General features: G+C 37.6%; 2 protein-coding genes across 2 annotated transcripts in view; one reads left to right on the forward strand and one right to left on the reverse strand.

The window, feature by feature from the left end:
• The window catches only part of LOC134543156 (uncharacterized), an 872531-nt gene that overhangs the window by 289411 nt on the left and 558939 nt on the right, over positions 1 to 24181 (reverse strand). The window contains exon 2 of the mRNA XM_063388061.1: positions 8492 to 8541. The gene's annotated coding sequence lies outside the window, so the exon portion shown is untranslated. The remainder of the gene's footprint in view (positions 1 to 8491; positions 8542 to 24181) is intronic.
• LOC134529766 (uncharacterized) lies at positions 20091 to 22515 on the forward strand. The gene is made up of 3 exons (XM_063364183.1): positions 20091 to 20148; positions 20515 to 20677; positions 20870 to 22515. Exons 2-3 carry the CDS (start codon positions 20563 to 20565, stop codon positions 22492 to 22494), a joined length of 1740 nt encoding a protein of 579 aa, XP_063220253.1. The 5' UTR covers positions 20091 to 20148; positions 20515 to 20562; the 3' UTR covers positions 22495 to 22515.

Below are 24181 nucleotides of genomic sequence, written 5' to 3' on the forward strand. Positions count from 1 at the left end.
GATACCAATTGAGTGTTTTAAATTAGATCCATTACTTAAATATAATTTTTTTTCATATTTAATCAGCGAGAATTAATATATCTTATGCAAAAGTACTTTATGCATGTAGTTCTGCTTTTTAACAACAGATGTCGTCACATTTTGCTTGTTGGTAAATAATATTTAGTTCTTTTATGCAGGATGCGGGGATGCTCACTAACGATCGCAAAAGAAGGATGGCGTCACTAGACTCCAAGGAGAAGAAGTCCGTCCTTCCGGTTAGTGCTTCTTAGATTTCTCAGAGATTATTATTATTTGACTGAGAAATGATATTTTTTTAATTTCCACCTGATAAAAATATTACAAGTGTTGATTAAGTAGCAGAAATTCACTAATTAAATGTAACCTTAAATTAACATGACTCAATAAATAAAAAATATCCTTAATGAAGAGATCAATTGCTCATCTGTAACCAGTAGCACTTGCAGAAAATCATCAAAATATTTTTAAGTATAATCAGGAGCACTCGGAGAAAACCATCAAAATATTGACAAGAATATTCAGGAGCACCCGGAGAAAACCACCATAGTATTGACAAGAATAATCGGAAGCACACGGAGAAAACCGCTACAAGTTTTTTTTGATATCATAAAAATAGAAAAAAAATTAATAAAAAATTAAAAATAATAACGAAAAAAATACAAACATTCTGCTAGCTTGTGAACTTCTCTTTGATGTGCAAAGTTAGAGTTCTAGTACAAGCCAGAATGTTTGTATCTTTTTCGTTATTATTTTTAATTTTTTAATAATTTTTTTTGTAATTTATGATATAAAAGAAAACTTGTGGCGGTTTTCTCCGTGTGCTTCCGATTTTTCTTGTCAATATTATGGTGGTTTTCTCCGGGTACTCCTGAATATTCTTGTCAATATTTTGATGGTTTTCTCCGTGTGCTCCTGATTATACTTGACAATATTTTGATGATTTTCTGCAAGTGCTTCTGGTTACAGATGAGCAATTGATCTCTTCATGAAGGTTTTTTTTTATTAAATGAGTCATGTTAATTTAAGGTTACATTTAATAAGTGAATTTCTGCTACTAAATCAACACTTGTAATATTTTTATCAGGTGGAAATTAAAAAAAAATCATTTCTCAGTCAAATAATAATAATCTCTGAGAAATCTAAGAAGCACTAACAGGAAGAACGGACTTTCTTCTCCTTAGAGTCTAGTGACGCCATCCTTCTTTTGCGATCGTTAGTGAGCATCCCCGCATCCTGCATAAAAGAACTAAATATTATTAACCTGCATGAAACATGTGGCGACATCTGTTGTTAAAAAGCAGAACTACATGCATAAAGTACTTTTGCATGAGATATATTAATTCTCGCTGATGAAATATGAAAAATATTATATTTAAGTAATGGATCTAATTTAAACACTCAATTGGTATCTGGCATTAGTCTCACTAACTTATATGAATTCAGATTTGGGATCTGACGCTGTATCGAAAGAACATATGTGTAAGTTTTGCAGCAAAGAGTTTATCTTGAGAAAGAATAAAAGACAACACGATAAGAATGACTGTGTTAAAAATCCACTGCGTAATATGTTAAGTTGTGTTCGATGTAGCAAGTCGTTTACGCGGAGAGAGAGCCTAAAAAGACATGGCAGAACTTGTAACGCCAAGCCTGCGTACAAGCTAGAGGACAACGATGAATCTAATAGACTAAGGAAGAGTGATCTGCATTACGACAATAATTTTCTTGGCTCTTCCGATCTCGACAAAGAACTTAAATTGAAGGAGGTTGATTATTTACGGAAGACTGAAGACAATGGATGAATCCTTAACGTGAAAAGTGAGAATATATTCCAGCCGAATTCAAGTAGATCTTTCATACTTTGTAAAAATGATGAACTCCTAAAAAGGAAGCATGAGGACGATGAAGACACTTCAACATCATCAACATCGAATTATTACGGTAAATTGGGTGAAGACGATTCCTTCTACGGTGATTGTTACAGTGTCTCTGAGGCTGTTGACAAAGACATAGACTATGATGAAGCACCTAAAGCTGACAAGATCGAAGAATGTGGCGGTGTCCTGAGACCGAAACGATGGAAACGACGTGATATATTAAATAAATCTAATCAAGCTTGTGATGATCACAATCTCAAAAATGAAAGTTAATCTGAGGTTGGTGGCATAACGGAAGACAGCAGAGATCATAATATTTATTATAAACGTGCAAGGAAGATAGTGGTAGAAGAGAATGATTACACATCATGGAAAGATCCAAACATATTGGTTGACTGGCTAAGACTTCTACATGGTTCGCTTTGTGCAGGAAACTATTCGTGCATCAAAGAAATATCCTTCATACTCATGGAACTGAGGAAAGCTGGTTACATACAATAATGGCTTGTTTTACTTCCTTTTGTATAATGTAAAGAAATAAAATAAATAATTTAAATTATAAAAATTTAAAGTTTTTATTTCTTGTATTCTGATTTCTAATTAAGACTTAGATCTCGCAACTTGTGCTTCCTTTTTGCCATTTTTGTTGATGGAGCTTCCAAATGTGCTTCCTTATTCGATGGTGCTTCCAAAATGTGCTTCCAAAATGTGCTGCCTTTATGATGGTGGTGCTTCCAAATGTGCTTCCTTATTCGATGGTGCTTCCAAAATGTGCTGCCTTTATGATGGTGCATCCAAAATGTGCTGCTTTTTCGTTGGTGGTGCTTCCAAATGTGCTGCCTTTTCGTTGTCGGTGCTTCCAAATGTGCTACCTTTTCGTTGTTGGTGCTTCCACATGTGCTGCCTTTTCGTTGGCGGTGATTCCAAATGTGCTGCCTTTTCGTTGTCGGTGCTTCCAAATGTGATGGCTTTTTGTTGTCGGTGCTTCCAAATGTGCTGCCTTTTCGTTGTCGGTGCTTCCAAATGTGCTGCATTTCGTTGTCGGTGCTTCCAAATGTGCTGCCTTTTCGATGTCGGTGCTTCCAAATGTGCTGCCTTTTCGTTGTCGGTGCTTCCATATGTGTGGCCTTTTCGTTGTCTGTGCTTCCAAATGTGCTGCCTTTTCGTTGTCGGTGCTTCCAAATGTGCTGCCTTTTCGTTGTCGGTGCTTCCAAATGTGCTGTCTTTTCGTTGTCGGTGCTTCCAAATGTGCTGTTTTTTCATTGTCGGTGCTTCCAAATGTGCTTCCTTTTTTTTGTTGATGGTGCTTCTATTTTTTTAATGTTATTTGACTCTAGTATTTTAGTAAATTGATCTTGATTTCACTATGCGCATTATTCCAACCTGTTCATGTATACAAACGAGTCCTAGACAGCAGGACGCTCAGTTTGTTACTGCCATCGACGGTGTACGGATCACCTAGTTTGTTTCTTCTGGTGCATAAGTCGTGTTATTGCCTGTTCTTGAGACTTCGATGGCAACTTTACTGACTTTAACGTCGAACTCGATGTAGGATGTACCATCGACTACGGGAACCATGACGTTAGTGCCGACGATGTAGGAGCAGATCCCGTTGGCAACGTCTCTGACAACACTGGAGGAGACTTCGATATGTGCTGTTCCACCATCAGCTGAAGATTCATCAGCATTGTATACTTCAATTAATGAAGAGCGTACTTCGCATCAGTGCAAATACTGTGGTGCATCATTTACTATCACTTCAAATGCTCGCAGACATGAAAGAAGCGGTTCTTCTAATAATGTTCAAAGAATACAATTTCAGTGCAATAAGTGCAATAAACTAATTTCACGTCTCGATAGCTTACATCGTCATTATAAAAAATGCTCCGAGACGTATAGTGAACATGGTTATTGATTTGACACATGTGTTGTACCAGATGATGAGACTATATAAGTGATATGAACTTCAGTCCGTCTCTGGCTCTGGTGATACACGGATCGGATAGACATTTAAAGTCATGTAAAAGGCTTAGTCCGTACAATAAGAATACTGTTTGAATCGAGGAATCCAAAAAGGCTTTAGTAATTTGTCAGTGTTTTTTTTGTACTTGTAGTAGTGTATTGAATTTTTTAAAAGAACTTGCTGTGTTTTTATTTCTCAAAAATGTCGCTTTTGTGGTATTTTTAAAAATTAAAGTTGATTTGTATCGACCAGGGATCGAACCAAGGACCTTATTCGATCTAATCAATCAGTATATAAATAACACATTAAGTTAATGAATTTAGAAGTTTTTCCCGCATCTCTAGCTAAATAATTACACGATTCCAAGATGGTGACCATAATGACTTATAGGATGATGGTTGATTTGGAAACTAAGCTTCATTTAGGACTTTGATGATTATTATTACTAAAATTATTATAGTTTACTTAAAATTAATATGTTTTGCATCGTCAGGGATCGAACCGAAGACAGGAGCGGATCGAATCAATATGTAAATTAATGAGTGATTTATTTAATGAATTTTGGAAATTTGCCCGAATCTCTAGCTTTAAAATTACGGATTTCCAAGATGGCGGCCAAATGACAAGATGGCGGGTGTCACAGTAGTAAATGATTACTGCACTCAAGCGGATACGAATAAAACTAACATGGCGTCGGCGCACTCTAACCGATGATACAATGATGATGATAGCTTCCAGCATTGAAGACAAGATGGCGGTCATGACGTCATACTAGATGTTGTTATATATGCTTTGAAAAAAAAGTGGTGGGTGTCAGTCTGCCAGCAGTCACCATGGGGGAAGGATCGGTCGCCATTTTTAATTTTTTTTGCCCTCACCGGGTTCGTACCAAGCACTCAGAGCTCCGTGTCGTAAAAGTACAATTATTAAATATTTTTTATTAAAATTTTATCATTTGAATTTTTTTTTAAAATCGGATAATAAATAAAGATTTTAAAGATGGCGACCGTAACGGAAACTGCAACGGTGACGTCATCATCCAAAATGGTGGAAAACACATCGCCGGAATGTTCGAGAACACAATGACGGCATCCAAAATGGCGGATCCAAGATGGCCGTCATGATCTACTTGTCACATTACATTATGTCCCGTTACACTGTGTACCGTTATGCGGTGTACCGTTACGCTCGTCCAATATGGTCGCCGTGACGTCAGAGATGGACGTGACGTCAGAGATGTGGATCGGCTCCGGCTCCACGCCCCGGACCCAGGCGCAGGACCAACATTTGTATACTACTTGTCACCGATAGTAAACATCATTTGTGCTAATATTAGGAACTGGTAAGTTTTTTGAAAGTCCATTGTGATAGCTTCATATGTAGGCCTAACACTGTTCTTGCTCTCAAATCTTGCCTTCTTTCTGTCATATAAAATTGGGCTTTTGTCTTGTGTACTTCATTTTGTATTTATATGTTTCGCATTTTCTGTTCTATTGATCGTTTATCTTCTAAAGATACCAGTGAAAGTAGTTCTTGTTGTAACTTTTTTTATCTGACTGATACTTATCGCAAATACCACATGTGTCACTGCGAGAGTAACCAAACGATATATTGAACCTGGTTGTGAAAATTCTTCTAAAAAACTTATATGAAACTGAAGGATACCTTTTATAACAGTACAAGCCATACATTTGTTTATATTCAGGCTTTCTGGAAGGTACATTCTATTACTCTTTTTCCTACTGTAATGGCTTTCTCTTCCTTTGAATGAACCTATGATTTACAACACATTCTGTAACATCATCTCTCATTCTGCAGTGCTTGTGGTCGTAATTTCCTCTCATATCTTTCGGCGATTGCCCGGTTAGCTTCAGCTATTTCTGAAGCGTTTCTACTTTTTTCATTGAAATTCCATGAAGTGACATGAATGCTTTATAACACACAGGCATCTCTTTAACTTGTCCATCTTGAATAATCCTTACCTTATATGTGTAGGCTTTATCATGCAGTCGAGCTGACTCTTCTGGTTGCCTTGGGCAGCGATTTTTATAGCATGAACTGATATCATACCACACAAGTAACTGTTTTGTTCGTCTACAGACCCCATACTATTAAATTCCTTGATAAGTCGTCTCACTTCACAAGAGGGAATTGCAGGAAAACAATTAAACCTTGAACACTTACATTCTGGTCCTGTTTCGTGGGATGAAAGACGCAATTTCTTCATTACATCATTAACATGTCCGTAGCACTTTCTTTTTTTATTTGTAGTGTTCATTTTCAACACCTCTTCTGAATCTTCATCATTACCTGACATATTTAATAGATTATTTTACACAACTACCATAAGAGGTAACCTATAAACAACAACCTTAAAAATTGAGACAACTTGCATTAACTGTTAGTAAACACTTCAGTAATGGCCACACAGAAAAAATATTAACAATGAACTGTCAGTTCCTCTATAGTCTCTGTTTTGTGATTGCTGCAACCTATCGGATTTGTTCAAACTAAACTATTGCATGGAGTACATTATAATGCAGTCAACTCCATAGAGATACTAATTACAGTATTACATTGGACATACACTATTGCAGCAAATAGCATGTCACAGAAAACCAGAGAAACAAACATAAAACACAGAAATTGAGAATCATAGAAATGGCTGCAAACCTGAAGAAAACTTTATTGTAACCGACATTGCCCTATACTGTATCTTACCTCTGACATTCCCCCTTATTGTGAATTTCAACGAAGACATTCCCCTTTTTTTTAACTTATCACAGAAAACCAGAGAAAACAAACATAAAACACAAAAACTGAGAACCATATAAATGGCTGCAAACCCGAAGAAAACTTTATTGTAACCGACATTGCCCCTTGCTGTATCTTACCTCTGACATTCCCCCCTTATTGTGTATTTCAACGAAGACATTCCCCTTTTTTTACAGAGTACACAACTTGTTCACAGCATGATAGCGCTCTGACCATTCACTGTATTGCAGTGTACACGATGTTATAGTATAACCCCCCTGTGAAACTACTATTTTGGACTATTAACTAATTTTTCATAAAACCATAATATTCCCCCTTCTTTCCTTGTGGTCTTCTTTGTTTCCCAACCTAGAGATCAGAATTGCGATGGTTCGAATCACGGCACTTCCAATGTGTTTTGCAAAAAAAAAAAATAATAATATGTCGGTAAGGACCATATCAGCTCCGGTAGGTAATGGAACATCGACTTTATGTGATTAGACTGAGAGATACTGACACTCTCTAGGAGTAAACAAAAGAATCAGAGATGTCGGTATCTAAGATGGCAGCCTCCAGCAGATCAGAAAAAAACCAAGATAGCGGACGTGTCGTCATACAAGATGGTGGCCACTGATAGACGAAAAAAAATGTGGACATTAATTCAGAATCGGAAAAATGGCAATGAAATCAAATCCAAGATGACGGACGTGTTATTAGAATTCATTATGGCGACCGTAACGAAAATTGCAATGTTCTATAATTCAAGATGGCAGCCATAACGAAAATTGCGATGACGTTATACACATCCAATATGTTGTGCGTAACCAATGTGCAGCATTAGTGAGTGGGGTGCTCCATTTGAAAAGATGGTGGATCCAATATGTCGAACTCAAGATGGCCGCCAGTGTTAAGGTCAAGGGGAAAGGTCATCCAAGATGGCCGCCGAGACGTCACCATCCAATATGACGAACACCGATACTTCCCGAGAATATGCGCTCGGAGGAACATTGTAAACAATTATTAATCCACATCCAATATCCGAGGGCTCGGAACACAATTCTTACACTACTACTTTTTGTACATTTCAATGTGACCTTTGTCCAATTATGTGAGTAATTATCACAAAATTTCTTCTCCAATAGTAAAAGCTTAAATCTAATTTGATAGTTATTATTGAAGCCTAAATCCATTATTTTATCTTTTTTTTAATGTTACGTATAAATGAAACCTAAGGATTTTATGGATTTGTTCTTAAATTTTGAAAAAATGATATAAAATCAAGTACCTAATTTTTGAAAGAAATGTGTTTCTTAAAAGCGGCAAAGTCCACGCCACGGTTGGCAGTACTGGAGTGCCCTGCCACGTGGCCTCATCTCGAGGCCATCGCTACCAATGGCGTGCCCTAAGATAGCAGGCACTTCAAATGGCAGTCCGTAATGTGCTAATAATATTCAGCAACCCCCATGCTACGGTTGGTAGTACTGTAGTGCCCTGCCAAGTGGCCTCAGCTTCGGGCCACCGCAACCAGAGGCGTGCATGGAGATAGCAGGCTTGCCAACTGGCGGCCAGTAATGCGATGATGGATGGCATGACGAGTATCGGTTGAGACTAGCGCTGGCTGCCCTCCAAATGATCTCTGTTTTATAGCTTCTTTCGTTCCGAAAAGGAGCACCAAGAAACATAATTTGTTTATTTCGGTGTTCGCATTTCAATGTCTTATAAGTGACACGGATAAAAATCAATATATTATGACATACTGAAGTAAAAAAAGTGAATTTTTTCTACAAATTAATTTTAAATCCACTTACACTAGGCAAGGTATAGTAAGGTTCGATAAAACTTATTGCTATAGCTAAAATATAAAAATAATATTACTCACAGAAGGTTGAAGAAAAGCTGAACTCGAGCTTAAATATTGCTGGGGCTCTCCTGAAATAAAAATAAATAAATATAATTACATAATACTTTGAAATATATCATCATAAAACAATTAAACTTCTATGCATATAACGTCTAATTGCATAACAAATTTAGTTTGATAATGTCTATATGTTAAATGTTCTTCCACCAACATCGAAAATAATTTTTAATAAACTTTTTTGGATTAGGTTGACTGCAATTGCAATATTTATAGGGGAACTAGTCCCCGACAATTTAAACTTTGAATTACTTTGCAAGACGATACACTACAGCTTACGTATTACATTTAGTGGGTCGACAGGTTATAGGGTGAATTTTTATCTTTAGTAAATATTTAAGTAATAGTGTGGTATTATTGAAAGATGTAGTTGGTCAAGTTAAATAGTTAGTTTTAATATCGCGGCGGGCTCAGAAATAATGCATTTTATTAACAAGATTCTTTAACAATGTATTTCAAAACCAATTTATGAACACATAATTTATGTATTGTCAACCATGGATTCGGATAAATAACTAAGAAACAAAAATGTAATAAAAATATTTTCAGTATTAAAAAACTGCTTTCATGTAATTAGATCAAGAATGAATTTTTGCACTCAAATATGTTACGAAAATCAATCAATTTAAATATTGTATTTTTCAGTAGCCGCTTAGGCTTCATGTTCAAGTGGCTAGGGTTGGAATTTCGATAGCCTGCATAGACGTGAATCAAATTTATGAGCACAGAGTAGGTCTGAGTTAATTACAATCTCTGAGATTCAAATATGTCATTATTATTGTGTAATTAGGTTCTCAATCTTGGGTAATTTCTACAACATCCTCCACTAAATAACTTAAAAATATAGTAGAACGCAGAGAATTGTAAGAACGTATGACTTGAAAATATCACTTCTAGCATTTTCATTCAAATATTAAACTATTACGTGACGTTAAATGTTGTGCTGTGTAGAATAAGTTACATAACGAAACTTTGGTAACATTACAAATTATCTTTTTATGTTTTATCTACATTATTAAAGGACCCTTAATTTCCTATGGAATACTTTAAAAGTGCACCTTAAAGGATTTCAGACTTTTTTTTATTGACTTTCAGAATATTTGCAAAGATCCTTTCAATGTGCAACCTTTCGTAAAAAACTCGACAAAGGAAATATCAAACCACCTTGATTTATTCTATAAATTAAAGTTTGTTTCATGCGAACTGTTGTGTAATCACTGTGAAGGACAATAATACAATCTTCACACTTCATGATCTTCTGTAGTGCTCTTAAAACATATCCTGCTGTATAGATAACAACTTGTGTAGCAAATGCAGACAATAGGATAACATTATTAGGTAACCAATAGTCATGACCATGTAATACAAAATCAAAAAGATTTTCATCAGTAGCTTACATTCTACTGCATGATATGTTTATTACATGTTCCGGTGGAAGGGCTATGCCAGCACTTGGACTTGTAGCAAAGCAATGTTTTCCAAAGGAATGCAGTTGCTTTTGCTGTCTACCTACAATATTTTGAAATCAGCAACAACTTATTGTACGCAGACTGAAACTGCCTTGCAGTGGGTTGTTATTGCACCTACCACAAAATATTATAATGCCAAAAAAATTGGTTGTCTGTAAAGTCAGTTTACGGACGATAGTTTAACGTGACAACGTCATAACAAAACATTGATGAAATGATTGCATACTTTTATGAATAAAATTGAATCATTTTTATTTTAATAATAAAATAATAAATACTTGAAATTATACTAGTAATCAGATTTTTAAAATGCAAGAAAAATTAACCTTTATGGCCGAAATTGTTATTGTAATATGCAATGAAAACCACATTAACTTTACACTTCACTTTATAAACAGTCAACGAAACAGTTCACGTGTAGATGACTTGTAATTAATTTTTTTAACTGGCGTTTAGCTATAAAGTTTAAATATAATTATGAACAAGTATTCATATAAATAAACTGTAATCAAATATCTATCATTAATTATATGAATCACCATAGGTAATTCTTTAGTCAATTGTAACATAACCTATTAGTAGTATGTAATAGTTCCTACTGGCACAGGCTTCAGGCTATGGTGCCTGTGGTGCCGACCGCCATCTTGGATTGTGACTTCATGGCGGCCATCTTGGATAAGTGTGACCTTGACCTTTGACTTTGACATGACCCCGGGGGCTATTTTGAATCCGCCATTTTGTATCCGCCATATTGAGAGACGTCATTTTGTTTTCTCGATCATTCCGGCATTTTATTTTCTGCCATTTTGAATTATGACGTCACAGTTGCAATTTCCGTGACGTCCGCCATCTTAAAAATCTTTATTTATTATCCAATTTCAATGAAAAAAGTTTTAAATTTATAAGAAAATTCAATTAATAAAATTTTAATAAAGAATTTTAAAAAACAAATATTAAGGGCACGAATCTCAGAATCCTCGGGTCGAACACGGTGTGGGCAAAAAAATAAAAATGGCGAGCGATCCTTTCCTCACAGTAGCTGCTGGCAGACTGACTCCCCCCAACACTTTTTACTATGCATATATATCGTCACCTAGTATCACACCATGTCCGCCATCTTGAATATCTTTATTTATTATCCGATTTTAAAGAGAAAAATTCCCAAATTCATTAAATAAATTTGCAAGCTATATACTGATTGATTCGATCGACATCTGTTCTTGGTTCGATCCCTGGGTGATGCGAAAAATTTTAAATTTATGTAAGTATAAAAATTCCAATACATCATGTTCAAAATTCGCAAAAGAGGCTTAAAATACTATATTCCAGCCTACAGTAAGCCGTTATGTCCACCATCATAAGAAATTTGTTTTTATTGACCCATAAATTTATAAAAAATCAATCATTAATCCACCTATAGAATCGATAAATGGACAATAAACAAAAACAACTTTAATTAATAAAATGGCACAAAAGTCACGGGTTTGAGAAAATAGAAAACCGCAAGTTCTTTTAAAAAATAAAAAATATATTATTACATAAATTCTATACTACAACAAGTACAAAATAAACACAGTCAATTACTAAAGTCTTGTGGATTTCTCGATTTCTGCATTGCCACCCACGAATTAAAGCGAGGTGGAAAGCCCTACCATTTGACGTAGGATCGACCATTTCTTCGTTTTTTAATCTGCTCCACCAAGTACGTATTGGGATACAACGTAGGCTGAATCTCTTCGGCACAGAAGCCGCCACGAAGAGGTTTGTGGGCTAAATCCTCGAGGTAGTAGGTCCTAGGCTCTGATTCACGATTATGTGTCACACGGAAAAGTTCAGGACTCCAGTTCGCAGTGAAACCTTTCTCGAAGATAACTTTCTGCTTGGAGATTCGCACAATGTCACCGACGTTAGCTTTAAGCTTTCGTGGATCTTTCTTCTTTGTGTTGGAAAACACTGTTCGAAGCAGACGATTGTCCTTTACATCCTTTGGCTTCATTTTCGTGGTAGAATGCACCGGGAAATTATACTCGCTTATTAGTTTCGACAAGATGTCAAGCCACTTGTAATTTCCGTTAGCCGTGAACTGTCGCCACATCTTGGAACGTAAAGTTCTGTAAACCTTTCAACAACGGAGGCTTTGACGTTACTAAATGTAGAGTAGTGTTTGATGCCATACTTCTTCATCAAAGCCTGAAGGTTGCATTGTAGAATTCTTTCCCGATGTCCGCTTGCAGGTGCGACGGTACACGGCCATCACGCAAAATATTGTCCATGGCCTTGGATACTTCAGTTGCAGTATTTGATTTTACAGGTCTAGCCCAAGTGAACTTGCTATAAAAATCGATGACTGTCAATATGTACTTGAATCATTTATTCAATCGGGAATACAGTATTATCTCAACAAGGTCCGCCTGGAATAAACCATCAATTCCACGAACTATAACCTTGCGACGAAGGTATTTTCGTCTAGCAGGAGCATGAAGTTCTTGAGCAATTCCGGTTCGACTAATTGTATGTAGCCGGCTTTCCTCAGTTCTTCGAGTATGGAGACTATTTCGTTGATGCGCGAATAGTTTCCTACACTAAGCGAAGCATGTAGAACCCTAAGACGATGAACTAATTCATTGGGGTCATCCCAATATACATAGTCAAATATCTGACCACTTTAACTTTTTTAAGCCTTCTCCGTGTATTGTTAGTTCACTGAAGAGATTAGCGAGAATGTCGATTTTTTCATGATCTTCGTCTTTAAATACACCACTATCTGGATCACTATCGCGAAAATGTGCATTAGTTAGCTCTAGCAGTTTTTTGTACTCTTGTAAGTCTTTGTGAGAATATCCTTAAGGCTCCCTGCGAAACAGCAATTCGTACAGACCCGGAGTCCCGCGCCTTTTGGACTCTTCTACGCGCACGATATTTCCTGGTATAAAATATATTTCTTTAGCACCGAGGAACCACTTATTATGTTTTCTGTACACTCCATAGGTCGTATAATTATTCCGACTCATAAACGATATCAGGTATGGTTGGACCATTGCATTAACTTGGTGTCCCTTTTTCGGTATTTTTTTCTTGTGTATGGACTCTGTACTCGTTAAGACCTCTTCTCGATCTGGTTGGAAATTCATCTTCAAATTCTGTCTTCACATAGATGGCTGGTTCTTCCTTATTTTTAAGTTCGTCGAGGCTACTAGTGATTGGTTTAAATATCTCTTCATAATCCATCTCAAGTGCAAGTCTGGTTCGTCTAGCAAGTAGATATTTTTCACGAACAGACTGTATAGCTCGATGAAGGTAACTGGCCAGGCCCGACATTGTACTAGATGAAAACATATTGCAAGACCTCCTTTTATACTTTTTTATTCGTTCACAGAAACTTCTTCCTTGTGTTTGGCTAAATCTGAATTAGTTGACAAGTAAGTTAGTGATGCTTTCGGACTACTTTAAAAATCCTCAAATCGTCACATCTTTTTGCATTCGATACTTCGATCATGTCGCGAATGCGAGAATCCGAGGCTTCCACGAGATACTCTAGTAATTCGTTTTTCACACTTTCTACTTTTTGAGCCAGTAGCGAAATGTATTTGCTGATAACGTCGTCATGAGACTTAAGAGCAGTACATAAGTCTCGACTGCTACGACGGAATTTTGATATGCTATGACTAATATTTGACGATAAACTGGTCGAAACCATGTATGTACCTGCCATTATATAGAGGCCAGTCTTTGACTATAACTATGAATCTGTGTTCGTCTTTACAACACAAGGAGAACATGTTTTTGAATTCCTGGAATGTCATGTTGGTGTTTACGTGATCGTCATTGGCGTGACATAAATTAAGATCGTCCATGCGAAAAAGCACTATGACATTCGCGTTGTCTCGTAGGAGATGTATTGGAAGATGACTGAACGTCTGACACAGGTAAATGCAGTCTACCTTGGCTTGTCTGCCCATGGAAAAGTACTCTTGTATTATGCCTTGCTTTTCGCACATTACATCGTCGAAAACAAACACGGAATTGGTTTTTCTTTCGCTTGGAGGTACCACATCCGCATTATCATTAAACTGGAAATACTCCAGACCATTCACCGATTGTAGAACCGAAACTAGGCGCTGGTACTTTATCTGTTGCGACGATTTGGAGTATAGGTACACGTTTTCGAACCTAAGACCATTTGGTTCTTCTAATAAACTCAGCAGAACGCACGTTTTACCGCAGTTGGACGGACCCGCCATTATGCATCGTACAGTAGAAGTCAACAGTAAACCATGTCGTGATTCACGCGCACTAAATACTTCGTCTTGCGTAATGCGCATGGGCAAACACACTTCTTGCTTGACGACTTGCATTGTACTGACGAAATTGTATATAATCAAACACGCTTATACTTTCTGGTCAGTTGTGCGCAATGACTCGAAGAGGTAAGAACAAAAAGCGCATCGGTACATGACTCGTTAACTCGCTGATAAACAATCTGCCATTTGAGTTACACATTCCCGGCTACAGATTCTGCGGCCCCGGCACTAAACTAGCGAAAAGGTTAGCTCGCGGTGACGTGGGCATTAATTATTTCGACGAAAAGTGCAAGCAGCACCATATTGCATATTCATTAAGCAAGGATCTGGATTCCAGACACCAGGCCGAAGAGATATTGGCACAGGAAGCCGAAGATATTAGTAAATCGTCGAACGCGGGACTAGGAGAGAAAATCGCTGCCTGGAGCGTTTCCAAAACCATGAAGGCAAATACCAAATTAGGACTGGGAGCTCGTCGAGCCAGCTCCATCAAGTCAAAGACTAACTCAGGCAATACCAAACGCAAGACTGGTGCAGGCGTGCAAAATGCCAAGCAAAAATTACAGACTCTCGACAAGAACATTATAAGAGGATTTCTTCCCTTGCTTTTACCTGCATACGGTGCTCTCGGCGGCCTCATCGGTGCAACGAGCGGTATAGTGCGGGCAGTCAACACTTCGAAGAATGAGCACAAGCAGTTAAAAGAAGCACAACGACACAACGCCAGCATGGAAGCCATTGCCATGAGTAAAAAAACGACGCAGGACTCTACTTGCAACCTCACAAATCAGGTCGAGGCATGAGAAAGAAACGCATGAAAAAATGCTAAGTTCTTTTCCGAAACGTCCGCTCACCAATATAGATATGATCAGGTACGCTCGAAAACTTAAAATACCAAATTTCCGAGGCGAGTTTATGGGAGACACTTTACCCAGCAAGCCAAAGTCACGTGAGTGCACCATAATTAATTTAGATACATTGTCGGGTCGTGGAACACACTGGGTGGCGTACATATAGTCTGGAAAAAGGGCCGAGTTTTACGATAGTTTGGGAAATTTACGGCCTCCGCCAGAACTTAGGCGGTACCTGGGCCGGACCACTACATTGTTCTACAATTACGAAACCAAACAGTCACCTAATCAAACAAACTGCGGACACTTGTGTCTTCGCTTTTTAACTAAAAAAAAATTAGCTGACAAAAAAGTTGCTACTTAAAGATTGTGCAGTGATGATAATTTATTAGTCATGTCGATAACACTTACCTTGACAGGTCACGCATCTGAGCTGCGGACGGTTCATTTCCCACCTCTGGATACAGAAGGAGAATGGTGTATTGGACTTGTAGATTTTCAAATGTATCTTGCCATACCTTAATATCGATGAGGAAAATTGCAAGATCTGCTTCCTGAAAATCGATAGGACCGCTCATGAATTACAGTTACCTGTTGGCTCTTACGAAATCGACGTCATTGCAAATTACATCAGGGATATGTTACCACAGGATGTAGACTTTCAATTGCGTGGAAATCCAAACACTCAAAAAAGCATTCTAACATGCAGTGAAAATGTCGACTTTACGAAACCTGGGACCATAGGTACCATGTTCGGATTCGAATCAAAGGTGTATGATACAGGAAGAACGTACGAATCCACGAGTGCATTAAACATTTTGCCTGTGAATGTCATAAGAATAAACTGTAATTTGGCAAGTGGAACATATCTCAACGGAAGACTAAGCAACATGCTGCAAGAGTTTTTGCCGATGGTTGCGCCAGGTTATAAACTGGTCGAAGTACCGCAAAGTATCATTTATGTTCCAGTCGTCATGAAGTGCGCACATAAAGCCGTCGTCAGAATCGTTGACCAGCGAGGATTATTGGTGAATTTTCAAGACGTAGAAATTACATTGCGTCTGCACTTAAAGCGATAGGCATAAAGTTCGTAACACCGAACAGTTATAAAGGAAATCGCATTGGCGTGCATAATAACAGTTCTCTACCAGACATCGGTGCATTAACACCTGACAGCATAAAGTATCTTCTTAGTATTGGACAAGTGCCGAATAAATATGGAAGACGAAATCCTCAATGTGGAAGATCCGGTCATTTTTGATGACATAATTACGAAAATGGAATTGCACAAGTACCAGTCTTTCCTGCTCGGACCGTACGCATCATAAGTACACATTGCTGTACAGCACCAAGATATCTAAACTTAACTTTTGCAGTCATATCTACATATTAGAGGCATGCTGACAAAAGCGGAAGGTACGCATCCGACATCGACGTCAATATCCTGCAATGGCATTCTTCACCTAATCGAGCGCATTACATATGTACTCAATGGCATCGAGGTAGACCAGGCGAGAGATGTAGGCATAACATCTGCTATGAAAAAGTACCTTTCGCTCACACCAAATTAACTGTTTGCTGCAAAGATGGTCGGTTGGGCTCTTGAGGATGAATATAAGCTTCCGGTTTATGCCGAAGGGAAGTTCGTAGTTTGTGTTCCTCTGTCCATGCTTCTTGGATACACTGAGGACTACAAGCATATAAAATTAATTCGAAACAAGAGCTAGTACTGCTTCTAGCCAACACGCGCATTAATGCAATTGTCAGCGCTGCAGAAAACCCTCAAGTTGTCTCGCTAACACTACAGTCTATCGAGTGGATGCTGCCTCACATCCAAGTAAGCACCATTGAACGAGTCAAGATGTTGAAGAACATAAAAAATGGTAAGAAATTCGATGTGCCATTCCGATCCTGAAGCCTGGAAACTTATCCAGGCTTGCCTCATAGTCGCTACGGAAAAACCAAGATACATCATCGTCGGGCTTCAGACCGGAAGACAGCTCAATGCAGGAGTAAGTCGCTCATTCGATAAATGACATATAAGGTCACTGATGGTAATATGGCCATGTTAAGCTTTGTTTAATTTTATTTTATCTCGTTTTCGGGAAATCCCCAAAAGTGTTTGATGGACATAATATCTAGGGTTTTTCTTGTCAAAAGCCATTAACATAACATTTTTTAATACATGTCATTATAAAATAACTGCAAAATAATAAATAAATGTATTTTGGCCATATTAAAAGCATGTGATGTTAATATGGCCAATGATTTATAGGAAGCTGAAAATTAATGTTTATTAGCACAAATCATAAAGAAATTGAATTTCTGATTAATATTAACTAATATTTACTTATACATACATAAGAATAAACAGCAAATATTTTTTTTAAAACATAAAAAATACAGATTTATTATTTTTTGATAATGAAAGTCAGATTGTAGATAAAATATGAAATTAACAAGGAACATATTGGTCTCTTTCAAAATATTCACACTATAATAAACATTTCGGGCAAATAAAAAAATCTTTGTCTTCTTTGTTGAGGCTAACACATTCTTCATGGACATATATTTCACAAACTCCGCACAGTCTCATATCCTTCACTTCGTCATTGCAACAAATTGCACAGTACCAACTTTCAGACTTCTTTGAAGCAGTCATCTGGCGAACAGACTTTGTATTATATTTTTTTCTGTTTCCACTGTTCTTGCTGGTATCTATCTTTACATCCTTGTTATCTTCAAATAAAGATTTATTCAGTACAACACCCCTGTTGTTTATAGCAGGTTTCATAACCCGTGTGGTTTTCCTTTTTTTCTTTGGTGTAGGTAGCATTTCTCCAATGGAACCACGCCTGGACAGATTTGCAGTACTTTCGGGAATATGCAAACTATCAGAGTTATCTGAAGAACTTAAAGGTTGTGCCAAGTCTCCTGTGATATCTGAATCAGATGATGAACTGGTGCGGTGTCTAGAACCAAGCTGGCTAACATTTGTCTGTAGACCAGACGGACCTGCCAATAAATGGTCGTCATTGGCATTATGTTGTTCCTGCAACGCAGAAGTGGTTACAGTTTCGTCTGCCATTTTTGTGTTAGGTGGCGGAAGCTCAGTAGCTATGCTGGGTGCAAAGGCCTCTTCTGGAATCACGAACGGATTGAAGGGGAAAATGCCAGTAGCCTTAAATCCACTTTTCATGTTTGCTTGTGTCATGGACTTTTCCCATGTTGGTGTAAAAACATCAGCAAAGTTCAATTTGGAAATGTCTTGCTGTTCTTTGTGCATATCAAAATAAAGGAGTGTGTGCTGATCCCAAAAAATCTAAAAACTTCGGAAACAACCTTTGTCTAAAGGCTGTAACTCATGAGTCGTGTTTGACGGAAGACAGTACAAAATAATTTCATTCTGGTCTGCAACTTCACATATGCTGTAGTCTAAATGTGACTTAGCCCCATCAAATATCAGAAGACAAGGCCCACTTGGCTTGAACCTAGAGAAGTGATTCAGGAAGGACACAAAAGATTCGGTTGTCATGCTACCTTTTCGAGTCATTATTGTTGTTGAACCTGTAGGTAATTTTTTTTCCCAAGCTGGATTTTTTCTTAATCCAGGAAATAGGATCATTGGGGGAATGACATTTCCAGTAGCATTTCCACAGGCTACAACAGTAACACTCTCGCCACGTTCCTTTGCAACAATATGGACGCGCTTTGACCCCTTTTTCGCCAAAACCTCTGGATCTTTGTGCAGTTGTAACCTACAACCCTTCTCATCCATGTTGAATATTTTTTCAGGGAAGTTTAAAAACTTGTTTTCAGCAAGGACATTCTTTAATTTTTCAAAATGGTCTCCAACTATGAATTTGTTAAGCTTTTGAGCTCGGGCAGGATTATCCTTTGAGCTTTTCGTTTGCTAATTTCAGGATTTCTGGCCAAAAAGCCATTCAACCAGTAGCGACCTGCAGTTTCTTTAGTGAATCGGTGAGTTATCCCATTTTCACGGCAGTATTTAAAAACATTTAACTTGAGCATCTTCGATGTGAGTGGATAACCAACATCTGCTAGACGAATTATTCTCCTGCTAAGTTCCCTCTCTTCCTCAGTTTTGAGTGTTGCCTTACAACCCAATTTTGATTTAACATCTTGGTTATTGGAAAGATAACGGCGAAGGGTTCGCCTAGTCACGACATACCTTTTACTTGCTGCATTAACAGATAGGTTGCCAAGTCTTACAGCATCTACTGCCTTGCTGAGTCCATATTGTGTCCAACTACCCCGCTTCTTTTGTGGGTTGAAGGGATTCATTTCTGAAACCAAAAACAAAGAATTAATATTAGTTACAATTTAATTATAAGTTATTATTTTTGGCGCTATAATTAATGTATCGTGATTTTTTTATGTAATTTAATTAATTTTTATATAGAATTATTGAAAATATAATATCCAGTGTGCTCTTTCAATAAATATTTTCCTGCAAAACAAGTTTCATGATATTTTCATTTCATTACATTTTTACATATTATTCTTAAAAATATATTTTCCATTGTGCACTTTAATAAACATTTTCCGGCAAAAATGCACCAGACAGAAACAATTTTAATATACCCAGTGATGGCATCTGAGGTGTTTTTTTTTAGTTGTCATTTTAGGTACATACCTAGGTACCCTGTGCGAGGTACACATTTTTCTGTAATTTTTTTTTACTTGTCTCTGTAAAGGTATATATTAATTCCAGTAATAAATAAACTCGTAATAAATAATAAAATCACATACACTATTAACAATTTACCTACGAGGGGCCATACAGTAGGGGAGACCGGGGCTGGTTGTAACAGGGGCAGGTTGTAACAGGGCGAATAGTTCCACGACCAGCCACAAGAGCTTATCATCGTTTCAGCCATCAAGGCACATTATGATGCCTTCAGTGCGAGTGGTAACACTGTGGCAGTCGGACGATTTCACTGGCGACAAGAAGGAAAATTTTGTTTTTGGACGAGGTAAGTAAATATTGTTTGTTAGACTGACATGCGTATTGTACGTAATGTATAGGGAGTTTAGAAAATGTCTTCGGGGCAAAATAATCTCCTAAGCTTTAGGTTCTGATATGTTCTGTTGGCATTGGAAACAAATACAAACTATATGGTAAAATTAAATGTGTTCTATAATGATGTCACATGGGGTAGGTTGTAACAGCGAAATTAATCTGTTACAACCTGCCCCACGTACTGTTACAACCTACCCCGTGACCACGTTTACCTAATTTATTGTTCCTTTTAAGTCTTTTATGAAAGAAAAAAAATACATTTTAAACGGTTTTATCTTGTAGATGTAATTAATAACTTCCAGTCAAATTTTAATTTCAGACGCGTAACTACAAAAGAAAAACCGACAAAGGAAAATATTCTATTGACATGTTGGAGAAAGCAGCTGAAGTTGTAAGAGAAGGAAGATCTGTTAGGCATGCTGCGAAAACGTACAACATCTGCCATGTGACACTTGGGAGGTACATAAAAAAGAAAAACAAACGTAAGTTGCATTCATTAATGAATTTTCTTGATTACATCTGCTTGATTTCTAACATAAATACGTCTCAACAATGGGTTGTAAACGTTTTTTATTGTATTAGTACAAAAATATGGTTTTGCGTAGTTTAGATTTTCTTATGTGAAAACAGGAGCAAAATTAACATAGGCCTGTATGGTTTTTCTATTGTTTCAGGTTTAAATGCAGTCGATATTAATTTTCGAGAGGAGTGGAAACCTTTGGCTGGTTATTATGGGAACAGACAGGTATTTACACCTTTGCAAGAGATCGCTCTTGTTTCCTACATAAAAACATGTTCTGACATATATTTTGGACTCACTCCACGTGATGTACGTCATCTTGCATTCTTATGTGGGAAGAAGTATAATGTTCCCATGCCAAACACATGGAGTGACAAAGAACTAGCAGGTGCAGATTGGCTCTCTTCCTTTTTAAAGCGCCACCCAGACCTTTCCATTCGGACTCCAGAGGCAACTAGTTTGGGAAGGGCTTCTAGTTTTAATCGTGCCAACGTTTCCAAATTTTTTGACAAACTCTCTGAAGTTTATGATCGCCATTCTTTCACAGCTAATGACATTTGGAATGTAGATGAGACCGGGGTCACTACTGTCCAGAATCCTTCAAAAATCGTAGCAAGAAAGGGGGTAAAAAAAATTGGAGCAATGACATCATCTGAACGAGGGCAGTTAGTTACTCTAACTGTAGCAGTAAATGCTGCTGGAAATGCTATCCCTCCTATGTTTATTTTTCCTAGGGTAAGGTATTATGATCACTTCATCAGAGATGGTCCAACTGGATGTATAGGTGCTGCAAATAAGTCTGGCTGGACTACGGAGGTAGAGTTCTTGCTTTTTCTTAAGCATTTTGTTTCTTGTATTCGTTCGAGCCCAGAGAAACCTATCCTCCTCCTTCTAGACAATCATCAGTCGCATTTAGCTCCTGACTGTTTAGATTTTGCCAAAGAAAATGGCATTGTAATGTTATCGTTCCCACCTCACTGCACTCATCGCCTTCAGCCACTTGATCGAAGTGTTTTTGCCCCACTCAAAAAACAGATCAATACGGCAATGGATGCATGGTTGAGGAACAACAAAACACCAGAGAGCACAGTTAAGCCTATGTCAATCTATGATATTCCCTCAATCTTAAAGATAGCTTTTCCCACTGCCACAACGCCAAGAAATATCCAACAAGGATTTGAGAAATGTGGAATACATCCTTATAATAGGGAAATATTTCAGGATGCCGATTTCGCTCCTTCGTTTGTGACAGACAGGCCTGATCCAGACTTAGCACCAAGTTGTTCACACGATGTGTCCAGGGATTCACAAGGAACACCAGTTCAATCATTTTCTAACTGTTCCCACACACCAGAGAAGTTTTCTCCAGAAGTGGTTCTACCTCTTCCTAAAGTCGCTCCAAGGAAAAGGAAAGGAGGAAGAAAGACCAGGAAAAGTGCCATTTTGACGGATACTCCAGAGAAGAAAGCCATTGAAGAAGAATTTGCGAAACGAGGAACACCAGGCTTGATTAAGAAAAAAGGGAATGTATCACAAACGCGCATGCCTGCAAAATCCACGCCCAAACGTTCTCTAAAACGAAGATCAGCAGAGTGCAGCTCATCAGAGGAAGAAAGCGAGTGCTTTTGTTTAGTGTGTTTGGAATCATTCTCTACAAGCAAACCAGGAGAGGAGTGGGTTCGTTGTCTAAACTGCCAGTTATGGTCGCATTTTTCTTGTGCAAAAAAATCTAAAATGTATATTTGTCATAATTGCCAATCAGATGAAATCTCTGAGTGAGGACCACTGTTCATTTAATATTTGACAAACTGAAGTTAAACAATTGAAAAAATAATAATTTTTGTTGAAATATATTGTATAAGTAGTAATTTGTTATAAGTAATCCTAGTAAAAATTATATTTTACCTTGTAGTAATGTTGTTACAACCTACCCCAATGTGTGTTACAACCAGCCCCGCCTCGGGGCAGGTTGTAACACTTTACACTTCCGAGGTTTTAGATTTGTACAGAAAAATATGCTAGAGGAAAATTTATGTAAAAATTGTTTTGTAAAAGTAGAATAACTACTGAATAAGTTAGCTCAGTCAGAAGTGCCGTTTATGTTATCCATGATCAGATAAAAAATAAAATAGCGAAACTGTTACAACCAGCCCCGGTCTCCCCTATGTATAAACCATTTCATTCACAAAAGGTTGCTAATATGGCCAACTGCAGCTAATATGGCCACATGGTTGGCCATATCAACAACCTGGGTGACAATTCAAAAAGTCGATTATATTTTTTAAATGGTTGAAGGTAATAAATCTTTTTAAAATACATTTAAGTAAGCATAGAAATCTACGCACTGAGACATCAAATTTCTGACAATATCTAGTAGTACACTATTAAAACAAAATATAAACTTACCGGAGTAAAATAAGAAGAGTTCTCTGCTCGCAGCAAAAACCCATGAAAATGGCGTCTCCCAGGTGGTGTGCGTGCTGCCCAGACCCGGAAACTCTGGACAATGAAATTCCGAAGAACATGCAAGCACATTCTATCGGTATCCGCGCGAACTACGTCAATGGCAGCCAAATGGCCATATTACCAACATGGCCATATTACCATCAGGGACCTTACATAATGTAAAAATATTTTTAAACAGCGAAAGCTATCCATATGTTGATATGAACATGTATTTTGAAAGTGGAAGATTTCTTCTCGGATATCAAATGTACACCAAGTTTCAGCAAGCATACTATGGAGACAGTCACCGATACTGAGTCCCGACAGTTTCAAGAACAAGGCTCCGTTAATGGTGTTTGATGTATCCAAACAGGATGATCGAATAAATTAAAAAATCATCGACTGTAGGATCGAGATAACGACTAGCGGAAATATTCCACCAAACACCTATGCTTTTTGTCAAAAATACTGTTTCGTTTTCGATATTAATTTAGTTACGACAGAGCAGTGCTAGCGACAAGATGTACTGCAACATGCAAAGTTTTTTAGAGCCAACACGGATTCGTGCTCAGGGAAATTAGCGTCACATCCGGAGACAAGACTCTATTTCGTACATTCCGACCTCCGCATCCTTGGAAACTACTAGACGAAAAAAGTAAACGCACGAATGAATGGTTATGTAAATACTAACATGGCCTGGAGTGGTACGAAGGTAAAATTCCATACCACCAAGTGAAAAACACTATTGAAGATTTACTAGTTCAAAAAGAAATAATTTACGTTGCCGGACATGAACAGAAGAAATGGCTGAGCAAGTGGTGTGAAGCATTTGTTGAAATTGTAGACCGACTATGGCTCTCCTTCCCTGCGCAAGCTTAGTGCAATATATGATGCACAGCAACGCGAGAAGTTTGAACGTGTCTGCGCTTGTACAAACTCGCAGCTAATACAGAAATGGCACACACTGTGTTAGTAAGAGCCTTCATATATAAAAGGCGTACATCCGTTCGTGCTTTCAGTT

This window comes from Bacillus rossius, chromosome 1 (genome assembly GCF_032445375.1).
Source record: "Bacillus rossius redtenbacheri isolate Brsri chromosome 1, Brsri_v3, whole genome shotgun sequence".
Taxonomy (NCBI): Eukaryota; Metazoa; Arthropoda; class Insecta; order Phasmatodea; family Bacillidae; genus Bacillus; species Bacillus rossius.

Coding starts and splice junctions, on each gene's coding strand:
- LOC134529766 (XM_063364183.1), top strand. CDS start 20,563: ATGTTGGAGAAAGCAGCTGAAGTTGTAAGAGAAGGAAGATCTGTTAGG. Junction 20,678..20,869: donor CATAAAAAAGAAAAACAAAC/GTAAGTTGCATT, acceptor CTATTGTTTCAG/GTTTAAATGCAGTCGATATT.